The sequence below is a fragment of the Cygnus atratus genome, chromosome 24, assembly GCF_013377495.2.
Source record: "Cygnus atratus isolate AKBS03 ecotype Queensland, Australia chromosome 24, CAtr_DNAZoo_HiC_assembly, whole genome shotgun sequence".
NCBI lineage: Eukaryota > Metazoa > Chordata > Aves > Anseriformes > Anatidae > Cygnus > Cygnus atratus.
Genome location: NC_066385.1, coordinates 2,006,853 through 2,027,143, shown reverse-complemented (window position 1 = coordinate 2,027,143; position 20,291 = coordinate 2,006,853). Strand labels below are relative to the sequence as shown.

General features: G+C 51.4%; 2 protein-coding genes across 3 annotated transcripts in view; both read left to right on the top strand.

Annotated features, from left to right (window-relative positions):
• CR1 (complement C3b/C4b receptor 1 (Knops blood group)) overlaps positions 1-20,291 on the top strand; it is a 67,386-nt gene that overhangs the window by 11,924 nt on the left and 35,171 nt on the right. The window contains 16 exon segments of the mRNA XM_050715262.1: positions 137-316; positions 618-817; positions 1,058-1,224; positions 3,117-3,349; positions 3,582-3,770; positions 4,240-4,431; positions 5,171-5,270; positions 6,838-6,920; positions 7,409-7,603; positions 7,812-7,871; positions 7,995-8,123; positions 14,230-14,421; positions 15,052-15,243; positions 16,566-16,652; positions 19,027-19,416; positions 19,534-19,725. Coding sequence (XP_050571219.1) covers positions 137-316; positions 618-817; positions 1,058-1,224; positions 3,117-3,349; positions 3,582-3,770; positions 4,240-4,431; positions 5,171-5,270; positions 6,838-6,920; positions 7,409-7,603; positions 7,812-7,871; positions 7,995-8,123; positions 14,230-14,421; positions 15,052-15,243; positions 16,566-16,652; positions 19,027-19,416; positions 19,534-19,725 — 2,781 coding nt within the window.
• Positions 12,029-18,682, top strand: LOC126913567 (complement decay-accelerating factor-like). Of its 2 annotated transcripts, none has more exons than XM_050715405.1 (9): positions 12,029-12,219; positions 14,230-14,421; positions 15,052-15,243; positions 15,485-15,581; positions 15,739-15,833; positions 16,566-16,652; positions 17,216-17,242; positions 17,938-17,992; positions 18,185-18,682. In XM_050715405.1, the coding sequence occupies exons 1-9, from the start codon at positions 12,210-12,212 to the stop codon at positions 18,261-18,263; spliced, it is 834 nt and encodes a 277-aa protein (XP_050571362.1). In that variant the 5' UTR covers positions 12,029-12,209; the 3' UTR covers positions 18,264-18,682. The 2 variants fall into 2 exon arrangements, with proteins under 2 accessions (XP_050571362.1, XP_050571361.1); XM_050715404.1 differs by lacking the exon at positions 12,029-12,219 and adding an exon at positions 13,705-13,853.

Sequence of the window (20,291 nt, the reverse complement as noted above, 5' to 3'; positions counted from 1 at the left end):
CTCGGGGCTGGCGTGGAGAGAGGAGACGCCGGTTCTCCTGCGCTGGGTGCCCCAAAGCGCTCAGGGAGAGTCCCGCTTTGTGTCCCGGGGCAGGGCTGCACCCGGCCTGACGCAGCCGTGCGCACTCTGCCCGCAGTGGTTCGCTGCCCCAGGCCTGCCGTTGAGCATGGAAGGATGTCTCCGCTGAGACACACATTCCCCTACGGGGTGTCCATGCGCTTCTCCTGCGACGAAGGCTTCGTGCTGCACGGCGATGCTGAGACCCGGTGCGCGGCCCATGGCACCTGGCAGCCGCCGCTGCCCTCCTGCGTCCCAGGTGGGTCCGGCCCCGGCACCGCAGCCCCGGTGATGCGCAGGCATCGGGGTGCAGCACGGCATGGTGGTGCCTCCTGCCGCGGCTCCCCTGGTGCCTTCTCCTCTCAAGGGCTGTTCTGTCCTTCGTCAACCCCTCCTGCACACCCTGGGGATGTAACTTTGCGTTAATGTTTGGTTTTGTGGCTTCATAGATTTAAGTTCACCTGCACTGATTCATTCTTCACTAATTTCATATTTATTTCCTACCGACATAACGATGATCCCCTGGCTGTGCTGCCCTCTGCTGTGTGGTTTACTTTCAGTTCAGTGTCCGGAACCGCAAGTCGTCAATGGAAGGCTGAAAAACCCCAGTGACAGCAAAATGTGGTACCCAGCAAACGCGACTGTTACTTTTGAGTGCCTTCATGGGTACCAATTCTCTGGTGATGGACCCGCCACTTTCGAAGACACTTGGACAGCCACGTGCCTGGCTGATGGCAACTGGACACCGCTGCCCAAGTGTGTAAGTGTCATGGTCTGAGTTTCTGGATGAGTGCTGCCTGATTCCTAATACAAGAAGTGATGGTCTGAGCCTCTTAAAGGCTTTGGCGTTATTGCCACAGTGTGGGATGCAGACTGCATTAGGGCAATGCATGGCAAATTGGGCAGAAGCGCAGCCTCAGAGCTGCAGTGTTTGGAACTCCATCCACCACCATGCAATCATACACGCCTGTCTCTGCTTTTTGTTACACTTTTTTTACAGAAGAAGCAAGGAGATGCTGATGTATGTGAAGAGATTGGGTATATTAAAATGGCCTTTGAGTGCGGTGTGCCTATGGAGGAAGTGAGAACTCTGCTGGAAGTACAAAAACTGTTTCTGGAGATTCAAAAACTAAAGGTGGAAGTTGAGCTATTGAATAAGGATGTCCTGTAACACGCAGTGTAATGAATTACCTGTCCTTTGGACACAGTTCACGCAGTCAGAGCATCTATAAGAAGACTCTTAGTGACTTCATAGTTCATGCTTGCATACACAGAACCAGAGAAATAATAAACAATTTTTGGGAGGTTGCTTTTGTCATGCTAGGTGCTAGAGCACAGGGAAGTTTTTGCTCTGTTTCTTAAATCCACAAGCTTGATTTCCTATATAACAAACCATTTTCACTTTTCATTTTAGCAAGCATAATAAGATGTTACACTGAGCTTCCTTGAGTCACGGAATAAACCGTGCTAGGCCAAGGGCAGTGAAACTGGAGTCCAGGGAAGCAAATTTCTGGCAGAGCTGAGCTGCCGGCTCCTGGAGGCGGTTCTGCAGCAACCTGCTGCCCGGCAGCCCCTGCCCGCTGCCCGCTGCCAGGCATTAGCACACCTCGCCTGCCCAGAAATAGCCCTGGAGTGAATATTTAACTGCGTCATTTCCTGGTGACCCAGGTCACGGCTTCTATTCATCTAGCTAAGGGCAGTTATATTTAAGTGTGTTAGTGGAGGCTTGCAAAGCCTATTTGCTTATGCCTGGGTTTTAAAAGAGGCAACAGGTTCTGACACAGTGCTGCTCTTGGCAGATAGCTGGGTTGGTGTCGTCTTCCACATCCCTGTGTTTCCAAGCAAATGCTAAGAATAGATGTTGTAAGTTTAAGTGGAAAGAATCAGACAGCAATGATTTTTCTTATTCAATAAATGATAATCCTCTTACTGTGCCTGCGTGGTGAAGGAATCAGGCTTTCTGTTCAGGGGTATGATAAAAGCAGAGATGTAAGCGCGTGTTTTGTAATCCCTCACAGCAGCTGTAGGTCTGGCAGGGTTTTGCTGTGGCCAAGCAGTCCTTCTGGCCGAGAGCTGAGCCCTGGCAGCTGGGGCGGGCATGGGGCAGCAGCGGGGCTCAGCAGGAGCCGGGAGGTGCTCAGCTCCTGCCCAAGAGATTCATAGCCGTACGTCCTGGTGAGTCGCACACTTTTAATAGTTAACTAGCGTTGCTTTCAAGGTTACTAGTACCCAACACACAATGCCCAGGGATGGCATCTCCCACAGGATGCACAGAAGGGTGCCTCGATAATTCATCCGGTGCTTTACCAAGGTGGCGCAAGGGGACACGGTAACGGGAGGCAGAGCCCGGTGTCACCAGGAAAGCCATGCTGCACCCTGCGGTGCAACACCCTGCTCCCGGTGCTGCACCCTGCGGTGTGACACCTTGCTCCCACCCCTGGTGCTGCACCCTGCTCCTCCCACGCTCTGCACACCTCTGGCTGCAAACAAAGGTAAAGCATCGCCACGGGCGGTGCTCGAAACACGTAAGCAGAAGTGAGCTGGGTGTTTCTAGCAATGTGCTGGAGCGCTCCTAACAGACGTCAGGGGATGTTTCAGAGTGTTAGTCAGTGCACAGATGTATCCGCTCACAGCCCTTCCTAATTACACAGTGCCTGACTCAGGCAATTAGGAAAAAATATCAGATAATAAGATAATAGGAAAAAGGGTAACACTTTTATTTTGCATTTCGCTAACATGGAGGAGCTGTGCTGCGTTACCTGCCAGCAAATGACTAAGCAGGCATTTTTCTGCCTTAGTTACAGCTCAGGGGTGGAGGGCTTTTCTGCCCTGGTAGTGTTTGGTTTTGGTATATCTGTGCTAGTCAGGGCTCACTGCTAGTCTCAGGACTAAGAAAAGGTCTGAGTTACTCCCCCAACCCCCATGTGGGGCAGGAGGACCTGGAGGCTTTGCCCGGGCCCCCTGGGTGACTGCTGTTCGCCACCCCTGGCTGCACTCCTTGTCCCTGTGGGAGGGTTGAGCTCCATGTGTGTTCTGGACGGGTTTCCACTGCTCCACAGGCTTGGCTGCGTCTCCGCTGCTGCATCTCCTCTCAGCTTTCAGAAACAGCCTCTGGGAGCCAACAGTGCTCGGCAGAGGAGCACAGGAATCGCTGCGATAAAGCCTGGAGAACCAGGTCAGGGGAAGCACACTGGCACCTCGAGCTGCTGGGCTCCCACCATGCGGCAGGGATCCGGCTGCCCCACACTGCTCCTGGCCTTGATAGGACTCCTGGGCACACCTGCAGCTCGCGGTGAGTAAGGGCACATGGGATACACTGCGGGGGGCAGCGAGACCTGCCCAGCTCCCCCCTCATTGCTCGGGGGCTGGGGAGGGCGATGGCACCACCCCCAAGCCAAGGTGCTCCCAGGGATGCAGCCCAGCATGGTGCCTTTGCTCAGAGGGAAATCCAGAGCTGCCCTCCTGGGATGCTCGCTGGGGCTGGGGAATGGGATCCTCACCCAAAGAGGTTTTCTCCTGCACAGGTGACTGTGGGCCCCCACCCCGTATGGCCCACTCCAAGCCGTCCGTGGCCGAGCAGCCCAGCAGCTTCCCGGTTGGATCCAGGGTCACCTACACGTGCCTCGAAGGCGCCATCAAAATCCCCGGGCGGGCGGACACGGTGCAGTGCCTGCCCGGGCCCCACTGGTCCCAGCTGCCAGAGCCCTGTGGCCGTAAATATCCCCTTCTCTGAAGCAGCACCGCTTCAGCTTTCTCTTGCTTAGTTAAAGCTTTCATGCAGCTGCTCTGCAATGGCACCCTTAGGTGCAAAACCGCCTCCTTTAGCTGCTGCCAATGGGCGCGGGGTCTGCTCCTGCCGGTGATGGGGTAAGTGGGGCCGCAGCCCCTGGGGCCGCTGTTTGTGCTGACCCTGGGCTGGCAGAGGTTGGCTTCGTGGGGGGCTGCAACGCACGGCTTCCGATCTACTGACGGCTTTGCCTGTGCAGTGTGTGCATCCTGAGCTGCACTTTGCTATGGATGCATTCAGTGGGGTTGCAGCTGGTAAGAGAGAAGGGACAATCTGTGATGAACACACAGAGCTCTCCAAAAGCGCCGTAGCAGGAGCATTTCTGCAATTACAAGCTCTGATGTGCACGCCTCTTGCTGGCCAGCTCTCTCAGACCTGCTCTCCTTGATTGCCAGTGAGCTGCTCTACCCCGACAAGGTTACAGTTTGCTGCCCTGTCCAAGGTGGACGAGAGGATAAATTTCTTTCCTATTGGGTCCACTGTGAGCTACGTCTGCCACCCCGGCTATGAGAACATCTCGGAAAGCTCCCCCACCAGCACTTGTCTTGAAAATCTGACATGGTCGGAGGTTGCTGCATTGTGCCGCAGTGAGTACCTCTGCCCCTGCCTGTGGGTGAGCAGCCCCCAGGGCTGGAGCCTGCAGGCCAGGTACCTGCTCCTTGCCTGTGTGCTGCAATACACCCCAACAGCCGCATGCTTAACCCAAAAGCAGGTGGATATTCCTTGACATTCATCTGTAACACCCTGGGAGTGTTTAGGAAAGGTTGGACGTGGTGCTTAGGGACATAGTTTAGCAGGTGACATTGGTGGTAGGGGGGTGGCTGGACCAGGTGATCTTGGAGGGCTTTTCCAACCTTAACGATTCTGTGATTCTATGATTTTAAGACTTAGCAGTGAGAGTATCAAGAGTGTTATTTATTTTCTCTTGGCATGAAAAGATCTGTTTTCATTTTCACATAATGTTCTCATCTGGGCACAGTATATGCACAGAACAAACATCAATTTGCAGGGAGTATTTCTAGCCTTGAACCTCAGAATGTAGACAAAGCATATTTCCTGATGAAATCCATATCACATTAAGACAGACAATGTGGCAGCAACACATTTTTCACTTGCTACCAAAGCATCGAGATGGAAATCTCTCTGCAAATATTCCTTTCTGCCGTCCTGTGAAGTGTTTACAGGTGTCGGCTGTGAGCATGGAGCCCTTCTGGGGCTGCACAGCTCGGCTGTGTCTGAGAGAAAAGAAGCCCTTTGCTACCTCCGGGTGCAACCTTCTTGGTCTGCCCCCTGTTAGCCGCTCACTTTGGCCTTGCTCCCCTGCAGGGAAGTCCTGCGGGCAGCCGCCGGCGCTGCCCAGGGGCAGGACCCTCGCCCTGACGGATTTTCTGTTCGGTGCCAGAGCGAGAGTGGTCTGCGATGAAGGGTGAGTCCCGGGGGGCCCGGTGCTGATGGTGGGTTGCAGGCTCTGCTCTTACACATAAGATATGTAACATCCTATAACATGCCCAGGGCTCGGGCAATGAACCTGCGGGTGCAGGCTGGGCGCTCTTTCGCAATATAACCCTGGTACAGCGCTGCTCCAAGCGAAGAGCTGAGTGCTTTTCCCTTCAGTTTGAGCTTTGTGCTGGGAAGGAATGAGACACAGGTAGAGCACAGGGGTGGGGAGCTGAGTTTATGGCAGCCTTTTCCTTCAGGCATCATCTAGGGGAAATTCAACTGCCCTAGGCTATCTGTCCCAACAGGACTAGTTGTGGCATCAGTTCGTACCTACAGGCTTCAAAACAGGCTACTTGAAATATTTCAACTTAACATATTCATGACATATTGAATAAGAAGGGGTTATGTATGAATTTTAAAACTTATTGGATGCTCAGCTTGAAAACTTCAGTGAAGCACACTTTCCATTAGTCAGTGCTCTGAGTCATGCTTTCTGCCTGCTCCTAATCAGGGCACACATGCACTGTTTGCAGACTTGCAAAATTAAGCTCCCAAACCCCTGACTAGTATTCAGCTAGGGCTGGAAAAGCTAGGGCTTTCCTCCCTAGCAAGAGCTTGCTGGCATCGCTGGGCTTGTTCTGTCCTTCTGTGCAGCTGTTTCAATTACACTAGGGCTTTTTTCTCCAAATACTCCCTTAGAGTGGACTTCAGGGAAATGACAGCACGTTCCACCCTTCTGTGGTTCAGCTCATCTTTGAAAATACCCATCAGGGTGGAGGGATAATGTTATCCCTTGAAGCACTATCAGATGTTATCACTTGCATCCAAATGATGGATTACATCCTCCCATTCTGAAAATTCAGAGATCTGGGAAGGTGTCGGTGTTTTCAGGAAAAGATGTCTAACTTCCAGCAAGCAAATCCAGAAGCCACTGCAGTGAAATGCAGATTTGTACTGCTCCCCACCTGTCCCCGCTGTGTGCAGTGGATGCGTTTGAATATTTGCAGAGATAAGCTGAGCAGGTTTTGCTTTTCTGGCAACACTCTAGCAAAACAGCTGCAGCCTTAGAACCCCAAAGCAATGTGCAAGTGAGGAGGTGGCACCACCAGTGGTGAGGATTTCAGCAGATCCAGCTACCCTCGGTAACATCTCTGCCATAAGCTGAGCAGCAAGCAGGGGCCGAGCAGGCTTCAGGCTTCCCTGGTCTAACAAATCTGAGCCCAGTGCATCTGACTGGGGATCCACACCTGCCCACAGCCCTGCCTGACCTTCCCTGTGCTCGCCTCGGGACGCTGGCTGTGGCTTCTCCCTTCCTTGCACTGGGAGGGGCGCTCTGCACCGAGTCAAAGGCGAGAGGCACCGAAAAGCAGATTAACAAGGATCCTAGCAGAGAGCAAGGTGAAGGAGCTCTGCCGTTACCCAGCTCGTATTTGCACATCTGCTTGCTTTAAAGCTGCCCTTTCTCCACTCCTGATCACACCGGTACTGAGGGGAAAATGTTCTCAGTTTCTGGGTAGTTACAGAAATTTCTCTCTTGTTGTGTTTTCACTTAGGTACAAACTAAATGGGAGGAATTTCATCCAATGTTGGCTGAAAGGAGATGACGTTGAGTGGAGTAAACTTCCAACCTGTGAATGTAAGACTGATGCGATATTACTTCAGTAGATCCTGCATGCTGAGGTCTAGTACAAGCCTGCCTTCACGGAGGGTTTGTTTGTCTTTATATTATGTGGCAGATCTGTCACCCACACTGCAGCTGAGATATATCCATTTTGCTGCTGACACTGCATTTCAGCAGTTTTGTTCCCACAAAATCAAAATATTTTCTCATGAGCTACGATTAGCAGTGAGGGTGATGGGATGAGATTTCTAGGGCTCTAGCCCATGACAAGCTGCCTGTTTATTTCTGTGACACGGGAAGAGAGAGGGAGAAGGAACTGGCAGGAGAAACACTGCAGAAACAAAAGAGATGATCAGAACAGAAGGTAGTGCTAGTGACCCATCTTCACTTGTCCAAAAGGCTTATTCTCTTCAAAAATCTTAGGTGAACTCTTAAGAAACATTTTGCATTTTCATCGTTACTGAGGCTTTTAGCAACACTCATGTCGACCTTCTTTCACGCAGTAATTACCTGCTCTTCACCTCCTCCAATTAGCAATGGGAAGCACAATGGTGAAGGTGTAGAAAAACTTGCTTACAACTCAACAGTGACTTACAGCTGTGACCCTGGCTTCCAACTCATTGGAAAAGCGAGCATCCACTGTACAAGTACAGACAGAACAAATGGAGTCTGGAGTGGAGCAGCGCCTAAATGTAAAGGTGACTTTCCCTGGAGTTTAGGACTTGTAATATGAGTTCAGTATTTAGTATGCACCAGCTAAACATACTGTGATTGCTTAGTATAAGATGTGTCAAGTGGGAGTCGTACTGCAATTTGAAAAAGAAAAAATGCAATGCTGCTAAGTGAGTAGGGAGTGAACTGCCTGAAATGGAGAGCTTTTACCAATACTTATTCTTTTTACTACAGAGAAAAGCAAATTTGTCAAACTTGGAGCAAAAGAAGTGGAAAGGAGCACTCCTCCCCAAAGTGAGTTGAAATGACTCTGCATTGAATTAAGCCCCACATTTCCAGACATAACTTGTCCCTTTATGATCTTTCTATGAAAAAGCCATTCAAGGAGTTTCATACTGTGATCTTCATTCTTTTCAGATTTCCAGGGAAATGGCATCCAAACAGATAAAAGGGTTTTCACAAAGGAAATGAAAATCACCCTTTATAAAGAGTCACTCCAAAGCAGCAACTCCTTCTCCCATTCTTCTTCCTTCTCCAGGCCACGAGGTGAGTCCAGCACATCTCCTGAGACTCGTCAGGAGTTCGGGGGAGCTCATTCATAGGGCTCAGGGTTTATTTCCAGTTCCGTGTCTGGAGCTTTCACTCTTTCCCATGTTTCTCTTCCGTGGTAGGGAGCTGTGCTACCTCAGCATTCAGATTTGTTGTGCCTTTTTACAAAACCCAAAGCTACTACTCTCCTGGAACCAGCCGAGGACCTCTGTGTCCTCCAAAGTACATGGGGATCTCTGGCATTCTCCCCCAAGCTGGCTGCTTTGAAAGTGTAAAGTGGTCTAAAGTTGCAGCACTTTGTGGAAGTGAGTGTTTTATTTGTCATCTTGTTGTCTTCTTTAAGTTTTCTTTAGGTAATTTGTAGTTTTACTGGTTGGGCACCAGGTTCAAAGTTCGGGTTTGAGTGCACTGACCTTCTTCTCTTAAAGAAGCTTTGTTTTGTTTGCGATGTATTCTCATGTGTCTGTTGTTTCCTTGCCCTGCTGTTGTTAGAGATTTTGCTCGACCCGTTTTTTGTCATATTGAAAACCAGCAGTGCTATACCGTGTAGCCTTAGGAGAGCTGGGTTTTCTGTCCCTGTCAGGGCCGCATGAGGCAGCCAGCTAACGCTTACCTTGTTCCACGCCAGCACGGTCGTGGGCAGCCAGGAGAACCCGGACGTGGCAGAAGTGCTGCTACCACAGATTTCCCATTCGTTGCAAAGGAGTGTTTTACCTGTAAAAAGGGTGAGTGTCGGCTGTGTTGGAAGCAGTGTCAGGGTGGGAGCCGTGAGCATAGAACTGGGAATGACACAGACATACTGCCCACTGGAAGGTTTCCTGCACAGCCGGAGATGCGATGAGAAGCCTTTCTTGGGTGTGAACTTGGACTGTCCTTGAGCCGTGTCTCTGGGGTCACAAAAGGAAAATCTGTCCCCCATTGTGGGGATTTTGTGCATGGCCCCACGCACGCTGGGGCTGCTACAGGAACATGGCGAGGCAGTCGGAGAAGCCTGGGTGTGGAAATGCCCCTGTGCCAGCACAGCATGGCCAGGAGGGATCTGCCCCTTGCTGTGTCATTTCCCAAAGGTGTTTGGTTTTTTTCCACACAGTGCTGCTCCATCCTTTTAGCATCACCAGGCTGGTGTCTAGCTTTGACCAAAAACTCGGTGTATTTGCCTAGACTGCTAAACAGGGAGTCAGAGAAGCCGACCTACCAGGCTAACGCGGGGAACTGGGCTGCATGGCTGGGCGCTCGCAGATGTATGTGCAGGAATGAAATTACAGTGGTATCAGTGCATGGACAGGGCTCCAAAGAAGGGCTTCAGAGCCCTTAACAGAGAGGAAGTATGGGGGCACTGGGCCCTTGGTAGTAACAAACAAAGGCTGAAAGCATCCTAAATAATGCAACAAGGAAGGAAAGGGGCAAACTTTGTCTTGTTTATTTCCTAAAAATGTCTACATTGCTCTATCATATGCCTTCAGAGGGAAGAGAGATCTAAAAACCTCTTCCTGTTGGTTTTCCTTTTTTTCTACTGTTTTGTCATTCTTGGCACTTCTACAGGAGATTGTGTAAAAGCAGCAGCTTGACATACGCTCTAAAACTGGCTGCAGTGTGGGAAACACTGCTTTGCATTGTGCTTCAGGAACTCGGCCCTCCCGCCCCAAAATAGGAGCCCTATGGAGTCAGCCTGTCGGTGCCAGCAGGCAGGAGCAAGTGGTGAGACAGGGAAAGTGGCACACAGCCTGCGAACAGCTTCTGATGTTTGAGGGAGGGAATGGCTTGGGCCTTTCTAAAGGTGGCTTCGATGTTCTTTAATGTTCTGGGCGAGAATCGCCAGGCAGAAAGCTCAACTCTCCTTGCACCTCCAGCCAGGCCAGCCTTCATGTGAGCGTTTCCTTCCCTCAGGCTGCGCACATGGCCCATGGGAAGCACGATGGCATGAGCACAGAAAGATTTACCTGCAGCTTTGGAGCACTTTGTGGGATGTGGCTTCTCTCCTTCGGTGACACCGTGACAAAGGGACACCCAGGGAAGAAATCCCCTGCCAGGAGGCGTTTGCACCTTATTTGCATGGTTGCAAAGACAACTTTCTCATGCTGCTCTTCCTGATGCCTCACTGCAGATATAAACCGCAGGCAGTTCAGTGGGATCCCACTATCTAAATACATTGTTTTTGTTTCGAAAGAAAATAACCCTGTTAAGTGCAAGCCATGCAAACCCTTCACCATGTTCTTAGAGTGCCTGCTTCAGTGGTTGTACTCATTTGGACTCTTTCACTTTGGTTTAAAACAAAGAATAAGCTATTTCAGACATGTCCTAGGTACGCATACAAAATGTGTTTTTCTAAATTGTGATATGTTTTAACGTTCCAAGAAACTGAATGAAAATTGCTTGTACAAGAGTTGGTCAATTCCCATAGCTGCTTTTCCCATCTGAGTTTTTCTCTTTTGCTAGTTTCCTTCTAATATCACAACTCCAGTTAGGGATCCCTTCTGATCTGACCAGATGTTGCTCAGGCTTGGGGCGAGGCTGTGTTATTTTCCAAAACCCTTCAAGCTTTCTGCAGAATTTTGCTCACAGTTCCGCAGTGTCACAATTGGTTACAGTACGAGTTTCCACAACCGCATATTTCCTTTCTCACTAGCAGCACAGCCCTGCTGCCAGAGCAATCACCATAAACACAGAAACACCCGAGACAGGTTGTAAAGGAGACCCAAACATCTCTGCTGGGCTGAGTTGCTGCCTTAACTCCCAGGATTTTGTGGCTGTAGCAGTGGTTCTGCTGCAGATACGCCCCTGCTAGCTGTCAGCAGGGTTCTGCTGAAACCGAAATCCTGACCTCCTTGTCCTACAAAGCTGTGTGCTCATTTCTGTTAGGAAATCTTGACTCATTAAACTGAATGTTGATCTTTAGATCTTCAGTACTGTTAGCGCTTTCTTTAGCAAAAGCCTTTTTGTCTCAAACATAAATATTGGTTCTTTGCTGCTGGTATTTCTCTTAGGGCTACATGTAAGGCAACAGCCACAAAGGGTGTGCAGCTCAGCACTGCTGCAGGCTCAGCAGGTTGGCTGTGTAGGGATGCATACAACTGTTAAATGTGCTCTCAAGTGTTGTCATACTGCAACAAAGACACCAGAATTGTCAGTTTTATGTTGTTGACTATTATCTTCGGTCTATACAGTACATTAATTGCCTTATATTTAGGTGGCTTCCTGAGTCTTTATTTACATTTAATAATAAACGGCAATTGTTTCCAAAGGATCGCCTGTGAATTCAACTGCCTCCTGCTCCTTTTCTACATCCTATGCTCTATTTAGGAAGGTATCGGCTTTTAGGGGTATCAACAATGTAACTTTATTCAGGTTTGCTGTTAAATTGGTTCCTTATAAGCACTCTTCCATATTTATTTTCTAAATGACCTCTCATGCAAGTTTAGTTTAAAAAAAAAAAAAGAAAGAAAAACACTCCATGCAGTAGCACTTGGGGATATGAGCACTTCCAGCAGGTGGTCTGAAAAAGAAAGGTGAGCGGTCTGGAGGGATGTGCACCTGTCTGAACCCCACCTGCCAGCCCCAGACCTGAGCCCTGTGGGGCTCCGGTGAGCCGTGGCGAGGAGCCCGGCTGCCCTGGCCCTGGGGGAGCAGGGGCAGAGGGGATGCTGATGTGGGAGGCCAGGAGTGGTGCTTGCAGTCCCACGCATGCTTTTGCTGGCTGGTTCTGCTGGAAGCCTCGTGTCGTTCCAGCCAGAGCCTGGTCGTGCTTCAGCCTCCGACAGCATCGATGCGTGGCGCAGCAGCAGCCGTGCTCACCATTGAGTGCTTTCACTTCGGCCTTTGCCATCTGCTTGGCCTGATTTCTGTCCTATGGGGAGGGGATGTCAGAGCAAGATAAAGCAAGCTGGCTGCAGCTGAGCAGAGGTCGTTCCGCTATCGCAGGGCTCAGCTGCCATCTGTGTGTGCACCCAGGGCAGCTCCTGCCTGGGAGATTCCGATGCTCGGCCAGGCGCCGTGGCTGCACAAGGCAGAGCTGCAGAGGGACAGGGCTGGTGTGAGCCTGGTCTCACCAGGGACAGGCTCCTCCTGCTTCTGCTGGATGCGGGCATGGCCTCAGGTAGGAACACAGCTGGTTCAAGGGGTTGATCTGAACTCTGTGAGCAAGGGGCATTTTTCTGAGTTAAAACTGCAGTGGTTTGTGCTTCTGATGTGTGCGTGAGCCAGGCTGCTCCCCGGGGAGTCTGTCTGAGATAGCAACTCTTTGCCAAATACTTCTTAAAGCTTTATCTTGCACTGAGGTCACTGCTGTAATCTGTTATGAGAGAATTCCCAGCATTTAAAGCATTTTTTCCTGTTGGCAACACCCTTTTACATTTTACACCCACCGTTCCCATTCACACCGCAGGTGACCAGTGGCCAAGTCATCTCCATATAACGTCAACACACTCACAAGCATGTATTGCAAAGGCACCTGCAATTCGGCTGCTTGACTCCTCCCTTAAGAAAACACCTCTTGGCCTCATCGCGAATGCCTTTGACGGAGCTTAAATTGCATTGAGGAGAGTAATAAAGTGAAAAAGAAAGAAAAGATAATGAAAGATAACCAAGATGCTCAGTGAAAACACTACTGCTTCCTGGATGAGAAGGGCAGAGAGAGGCAGGAAGGTGCTGGCTGCCCTGCCCTGGGCTGGGTGACACCGGCCCCTCTCTGGCAGTGCTGCCAGCAGCTGGGGACAGGCAGCAAAGAGCTCCGTGCACATTGCCATCCGCTTTTCCCTCAAGCCCTGCAGGCAGGGCCTGGGCAGGAGTCCCAAAGCAGCTCCACTTTCACACCCCCACACCGAGCCGGGGCAAACAGCTCCCATCCCTGGCAGTGCCTCACGTGAAGGGGCTTGTGTTTAACTGGGAGAGTTGCAGTGGGAATGCTGGCATCCCTGCTCTGCTGGTTTTTTTGTATAGGCATTAATTGAAGCGGCCCAATTAGTGACTTCCAGTGTGGGTGATTTGCAGCCCTCTGGTCCCCCGTGCACCCGTCGGGCTGGAGGAAAGCCCCCTCTCCTTGCATGGATGTCTTCAGGGAGATCTCTCCTCAGGGACAGGTGGGTGCCCTTCTGAAGGGGGTGCAGGGATGCTGGCAGGGGCAGGTGCCACCACTGCACTGCTCCGTGCTCCCGGCAGCAGCCTTGGGCTGAAGACTGCTAGCAAGGGCTGGGGGCACCCACTGGGGGTAGGGACATCAGATCCTGCCCTGTCCCTTCTGGCTCCGGGGCACGCTGCAGGCTCCCAACTGACAAAGCCCGCAGGCTGCACTTTTTTTTTTTTTTTTCCTTGGTTGGTTGGTTTGGTTTGGTTTGGTTTGGTTTTGTGTGTGTATGTTATTTTTTCTCCGCATTGGGGAGGTGATAGCTGCGGGAAGAGCTGTGCCCTTACTGGAAGGTGCACAGGGGCTGAGGTGGGGGCTCCTGGTGCTGAGGGAGCCTCGCGGCGGGGGGGGAACCCATTTGGCTTCCAGGCGAGCAAACCGCACCCGGGAGTCCACCCACCCCCCCCCCCCGCCTGCCCACGCGTGGCCGTGGGCGAGCGCTGCCCGCCCCGGGGCGGTCCCGGCCCCCCCAGGGCGGAGGCGAGGAGCCCCCGGCAGCACCCCGGGGCCGGGAGGGGCCGGAGCCGGGCGCCCCTCGGTAGCGATGGGCTCTGGGCGGTGCTGCTCGCTGCTGGTGGTGCTGGTGGTGCTGGTGCCTGCGGCCCGCGGTGAGCTCTGGCTTGGGGAGGGCGGGGGGGGGGCATGCCAGGGGTGTCTGAGTGTCTGTCTGTACCTGGGGTTTTGTGTCTGTGTGTCTGTCTGTGTGTACCAGTGTGTCTGCGTCTGTATGTCTGTGTCTGACTGTAGCTGTCTGTGTGTCTGTACCCACGTCTGTCTGCCTGTACCCTTATCTGCCTGTAACCGTGTCGGTCTGTCTGTACCCGTGTCTGTCTGTGTGTCTGTCCGTGTCCCTGTGCCTGTACCCGTCTGTGCGTCTGTACCTGTAGCTGTATGTCTGCCCGTTGTGTTTGCCTTTGCGCTGTGCCCTGCCAGGTTGCTAACGAAGGCAGCAGGACCCTCCTGAATCACTTCGTTTTGTTGCAGGGGACTGCGGGCCATTGCCCCAGCTGCCCGGGGCAGAGCCTCCAGAGGACTCCAAAGATAACCAAAGCTTCCCCATCGGCTCCAAAATAACATACCGGTGCATTCAAGGCTTTGCTAAGCTCCCCTTGAAGTCAGACACAATACAGTGCCTGGAGAACGCCCTCTGGTCCGTCCTCCCAGAGTTTTGCAATCGTAAGTAGTGCACTTTCTCTGAAGTTGCTCGGAGATGCGGGCTGCTTGCGAAAGCATTTGCTGCTTTAGCAATTGCTGTTCGGGGGGTTTCCTCATCAGGGGTGAGGCATGAGCAAGTTGTTTGTCAGAGAACCTTTCACTGTCCCTTCTTCCTGACGTGGCTGAGTCCCTTGGAGCCGCGTGCTGGTGCCTGTGTGTTAATAAAACCCGATACATTCCCTGGGGAAGCGCAGCAGCGAGGCAAAGAACAGCAGAGGGGCACTGGCACAGCTTGGGGCTGAATTTGAAGGACCCAGGAGTTAGCTACATGGGAAGGTTTCGCTTGGGAAATTTGCAGACCTCTGCAGAGAGAGCTGGCTGCACCTCCCACATCACACACTTGGGCTGTGGAAGTGGCCAGGCAGATAGCGCTCACCTCGGGAGCAGTTCTAGGAGGGCAACGTTTAACATCAGAAATCTTTTCTATTAAAAGTATAGAAATTATCAATCATCTTATTAAAAATATTTATAGTATTAGTATCGTGAGGGAGGCTTGTGTATTACGACTTGTATTTATGGTTATACATATCTGAGTGCAAAATACTGTTTTACTCTGGAACTGTACATTTCGATTGTCCTTGTTATCACTAGGTAGCTGTTACAGCCCACCTCGTGTGAGTTTCGCAAGAGTATCACAGGAAGATGAATTCAAGAATTTTTATGCTGTTGGTATCACGGTGAACTACGTTTGTAACCCCGGCTATGAGAATAGCACTGACGAGCTTCCTACCAGCACTTGTCATGAAAATTTAACGTGGTCAGAGGTTCCCAAGTTATGTCAAAGTGAGTGTCCCTGCATTGGTTCATTTTTCTCCAGCATCCTACAGCCACATCCTTAGCGCTGTGCTTGGAGTTCCACCTCGGATTTGTATTCTAGAATGTTGTTTTTTTTCAATGATGTTTAGCATGAAATATCATCAGATGCCCAGTTTGACATTGCCGTACTGTTGTGAAAAGCATGTCAGTGGTTGGCTTGTTTGTTTTCCTGTCCTTGTAGCTTCCTAAGGACAATCTTCTTTTTTAGGGAAATCTTGTGGTACTCCACAAAATCCAGAACATGGTACGGTTGTTACAACAGATCACCTGTTCGGCACAAAGGCAGATGTTATTTGTGACGATGGGTGAGTGGAAGCAGGCTGCCGTGCTGCCTGGCCAGGGCCCTGGCGTGTGGCACAGGACATGGGGCTCTGCCTGTCAAGTCTGTGGCACCCCTCTGGAGTGACAAGTTCTTGGCTGGTGACAGCAGACTGAGCTGGGGATGTGCCTTTTGCACCTTAGGTACATGCTAACAGTGGGGCCAGCTTTCATCCGGTGTTACCTAAAGGGAGATGGAGTTGCCTGGACTCAGCTTCCAACTTGTCAGCTTATCCAGGGTAAGTGAGCTTATCCAGGGCTTGACTGGAAACACTGAATAGTCCTATTAAAAACCACTGAACTCTGTGTTGATTGTAGCGAATTAAGTCAGGTGAATACATATGGAAAGTAGACACCTGGAGTAAAAACGTAGGGCATACCTAAACAGCATTGGTGGTGCCTCCTGCAGGGCACTTCCCGAGTGCAGGGGTGAGCATTGCTGGAGGATGCTCCTCCTGCTCTCCAGCGGTTCTCCTGGCTCTGCAGTTAGTCCAAATTCCCATCTCTCAGACCAGGGAGACCACAGTCTGGACAGGAACTCCCTTAGGGTTTGCTTCCAGCAGAGCAACGTGTGCGTAGGGCATTGTGAGGTGCCGAGCTCCACTGAAGAGCAACGTGAGTGCAGTCGTGCAGGGTTTTGTATTTTCCCTTCACGAGAAACAGAACTACAATACACAGTGTTTGTAGTGTATCAGTAACTGAAAAGCTGATGGATAGATGGATTTATTTTTAATGATTAACAAAAAATGAGCAATAAGACAGAGAGGAATGGGGACTCCCCTCTGTCGGTGACTTGCAGCATCACCAAGGGGTTCCCACGTGCCTCTTGTGCAGCTCTCACTGCCGGAGCCACCGGTGCGCTGATCAGAGGCCACCTGCCCATGCTACATTTACACCTCGCTGAAGTCTTACATACATTTTATATAAATGGAATATTATGTAAAATAAAATTGTGACTGTTTCTCCTTTAGCTTCGTCCTCTACTGTTGGCACTACAGCAGTGACAGACGCAACCAAACCGTTGGAAGAGAAGACACCAGAGTATCGCTACATCCTACGTAAGAGCTCAGGAAAGGCTTCCTGCCTTGTGGCCCCTGTAGTTGCTCAAATCGCACCCACGATGGGCAGCCCTGACTCCACGCACTGTTGGTTTTCTGCTCTCATTGTGTCTTCCTCAATCCTTTTGGTGGGCCCATCCCCCAGTTTCTGAGGGGTTTGCACAGGTTAGCTTGGTGGCCTGATCTCCTTTTCTCTGCGCTCCCCAGCTGACCTGATACAGGGCGGGGTTTTGGTGCTTGAATCTCCCTCTGTGCATCCAAGCATCTCAGCAGAAACCGCTGACGTTACCTTGGCTGTGTTTGGATGTTGCTGGGGGGGGAACAGCTTGGAGCAACGGACCTCAGCTCTGTCAGTGGGAAAAGATGGGGTGAGGGGCTCAAGAAGCACATCACAACGTGTTTAGTAATTGACGATGATTGCTTTAGATTGCTTCTCAGCAGTGCTATGGTTAGCTGGATTTGAATAACACTGTTGTGCAAGCATAGATTGAGTTTTCCACTTTGTTTATCAGCATCATTGGTTTCAATTTTTTTAATATCAGTTTCGTTATTTTCTTCTCCAGCACTTGTCATCATACCTTGCATCATTGGTGAGTAATTTACAATTGAAAATATACTTTCCTAATGCAAAGCTGTTATTAATGCTAAACATCTGGAGGCAGTGCTGTTGGCCTCTTCATTTGAAAACTCCTCATGCTGAGTGTCTCCAGACAGGATTCCTGGGTTTCCCTGCTGTTGGATAATGCAGCAGCACCACAAGCATTATGGATGAATTGTCTTTGTCTTGGTAGAAAACATTACGTTAATTGAGGATGAAATGGAAGAAGCCAAAGAGGCTGATGTAAGAAGCCAACCAAAAAATGTACATCCTGGCACTCCTTAATTGATGAAATTGGTTTAAAAGGCTTTGGCAGACTTTGAAATATTAGAGATCAATGAAACTTGGAACATCCATGCTGCAAAAGAGATTGAGTACTAAAAATGGTATGTCTAAAACACAAAATAAACAGCAGGCTGTCTATAAAAGTACCAGATACATGAGGATCATACTTTTGAGAAAGGTCAGCATGGTGCTACACTTGGTGGTTTCTGGGCTCATTTTTCAGAACACGAGGGATTTTACATTGTTCTGGCTGAGAAAGAGCCTCTAGGTGGGGACAGGCTGCCACAGAGCAGTGAATTTTGCTGTCAGTCTCTTACCAAACTGCTGTATTTCACTTAACGTTACATACCAAATTTGCTGTTCATTTTTTCTTTTTGCCTGTTTGTTTGCTTGCTTCCCAAGGAGTTGCTGTAATTCTAATCTGGACCATCAAGAAGTGTGGTGTAAAGCAAAAAGGGTAAGTGAGCCGAGCTGCTGCTCAGCATTCCTTGGCCATCGTCGGCTTTTTCCTAACTGGGTGCTTCCTTTTAAGCTCTGAGTGATGGTAATAACATTCGGTATATATTTGTGTGGCTTAGTACTATTATTTCTGTGTTGTTAAATTGTTGCTTATTCCATAGATTATCTTCTTTCTTTTCCATGTCTTCAGGACATATAAGCCAAATCCTACAAATGCAGGAGATGAAGAACAGGGACCATCCTGCCAGGAGCGTAAAACTGGTCCGTGAGAAGGGACAGTTCCTGCTAGCTCCTGACACCGTCAGTGATGAAGTTTTGCGTGCAGTAAGGCAATATGAAATCAAGTTTCTTACTTCATAATCAAGAATTCCTATGTGAAGCAGCAGGAGAATCAAATCTACTTCGAATTCAGCTCCCTGTCATTTTAGTGCCTACATGTTTTTTTTAGTACCGAAACCATTTTTGCAGTTCTTAAAGTGAGGCTTTTAACATTCAATAAACGTTTCTTTCCACTAGGAAAATGATTCTATAGAAAACGCCCTGTTTGCACATCCTCCGAAGATCCACTTCTATTTTTTTAAACTACTTTTTTGCTGAGGTTCATTTCCTGGCATGCAGACAAGAGTTTGACAACTCCAGTATTTATAGCAAAACCGTTTTGTAAATAAAAGGCACGCAGAATAAGTGAGACTGGCGTACTGGGATGCTTCCTCATTCGTAGTTCTTAATCAAACCTCCTCGCAGAGCGCTGTAAATGGCGCCGCGATCTCCTGATCTCCCCGGGAGCGAGGGCTGGGCTGGGGCGATGGATTGCGGGGGGGGATTGCGGGGGTGACGGATTGCGGGGCGATTGCGGGGAGGATTGCGGGGGCGATGGCTGAGCTGTGCCCGGGGCAGGGGCGCGGCGCTTCCCAGGAACTGCGGCGGGGAGGCAGGGAGGGAGGAGGGGAGGAGGCTGTGCGGGAGAGGAGGCCGTGCCCAGTGCCCTCGTGTGCTTGTTTTTGTTTGCCATTGACGCGGGGACGCATTTAGCGAGGGTACCGCAGGAGACGCCCCCGCGGGGGGGGGGGCGGAGCCGCTCGGGGGGGCGGGCGCGGGCGCGGGCGCGGGGCGGGGGCTCCCGCAACCGGCCCCGCACGCCCGCTTCTTGTTCACCCACGGAAGAAGGGCGAAGGCTCCCTAGGCGCCGGGGCCGGGCTCAGCCAAGCCCTTCATTTTCCTACGAAGCCGGAAAATTCGCCCAAGCCCGGCCCGGCGTCCGCCCGCCCGCCCCGGAAAGGGCCGTGCCGGCGGGGTGCGCTGCGCATCACTCCGACGGGCACCGGCACAGGGGCACCGGTACCGGGATGGGAACGGGCACCGACACCGGCATGGGGCTGCTGTGGCTCTGCGCCGTGCTGCTGGCGCTGCCCGGAGCCTGGGGTGAGCGGGGCTGGGGCTGCCGGGGGTCTGGGGCTGGATGTGGGGGGCTGGAGGTGGGGGGCTGCAGGTGAGGGCTCTCCTCGGCTTGTCCCCCGCTACCTCCCTGTCCCTCCCCAGGTGACTGCCAGGGCGTTCTCCTGCCGAGGTTCTCCTTCGCCGAGCCCAGCAGCCCCACCAACAAGTCGTACCCCGTCGGGTCCTGGGTGCGCTACAAGTGTCGCCCTGGGTACGTGGGGGACAGCAGCAAGTCCCCCCTGGTCACCTGCCTCCCCAACTCCACCTGGGCATCGGACCCCGACTTCTGCATCGGTGAGTGCCCCCCGGCTGGCTGCTGTGAGCTATAAGGGGGTCATGGTGAGGGTGTGTGGACCCCAGACCCCTCTTGGGGCTCAGTGCAGGCTTGGGGGTGCTCCCTGGGGTGCTCTGTTTGGGGGTGCTGAGAGCAAGCACCTTCCCAGGGTGTCTACGTGAGGTTGCCCTTTGAGCTAAGGCACCGTAATCTCCTGTGGATGATCTCTGTCCCACTTAATTGCTTTACCACCTGGTGATACAGCACGTCTGCTGAGGCAGGTTTCCGCAAAACCAAGGTACAGAGTGGGCAGCGGGATCACTCATCCCTCGTCACAGTGATAACGCGCTCGTGCTCCCTGCCCCTTCTCCTTTCCGTTGTTTTCCTCCCCAAAACCTCATGTCTTTATTAGTTTCCTGCCTCATTAAGAGTTCTTTCATTTGTTCTGAGCCGAGTTTAACCTTCAGTTCCTCCAAAGTTAATGTGTAATTTGTGTCTTTTCTGAAAGTGCCGCTACTTGCTCTCGAGGAAGCGCAGGTGCGAGTGAAAGGGTCGCCTGATCCGTGACAGTCCTGAGCAGCACTGT

Coding starts and splice junctions, on each gene's coding strand:
- LOC126913567 (XM_050715404.1), top strand. CDS start 13,790: ATGGGCTCTGGGCGGTGCTGCTCGCTGCTGGTGGTGCTGGTGGTGCTG. Junction 13,854..14,229: donor GCTGGTGCCTGCGGCCCGCG/GTGAGCTCTGGC, acceptor GTTTTGTTGCAG/GGGACTGCGGGCCATTGCCC. Junction 16,653..17,215: donor AGAGTATCGCTACATCCTAC/GTAAGAGCTCAG, acceptor TTTCTTCTCCAG/CACTTGTCATCATACCTTGC.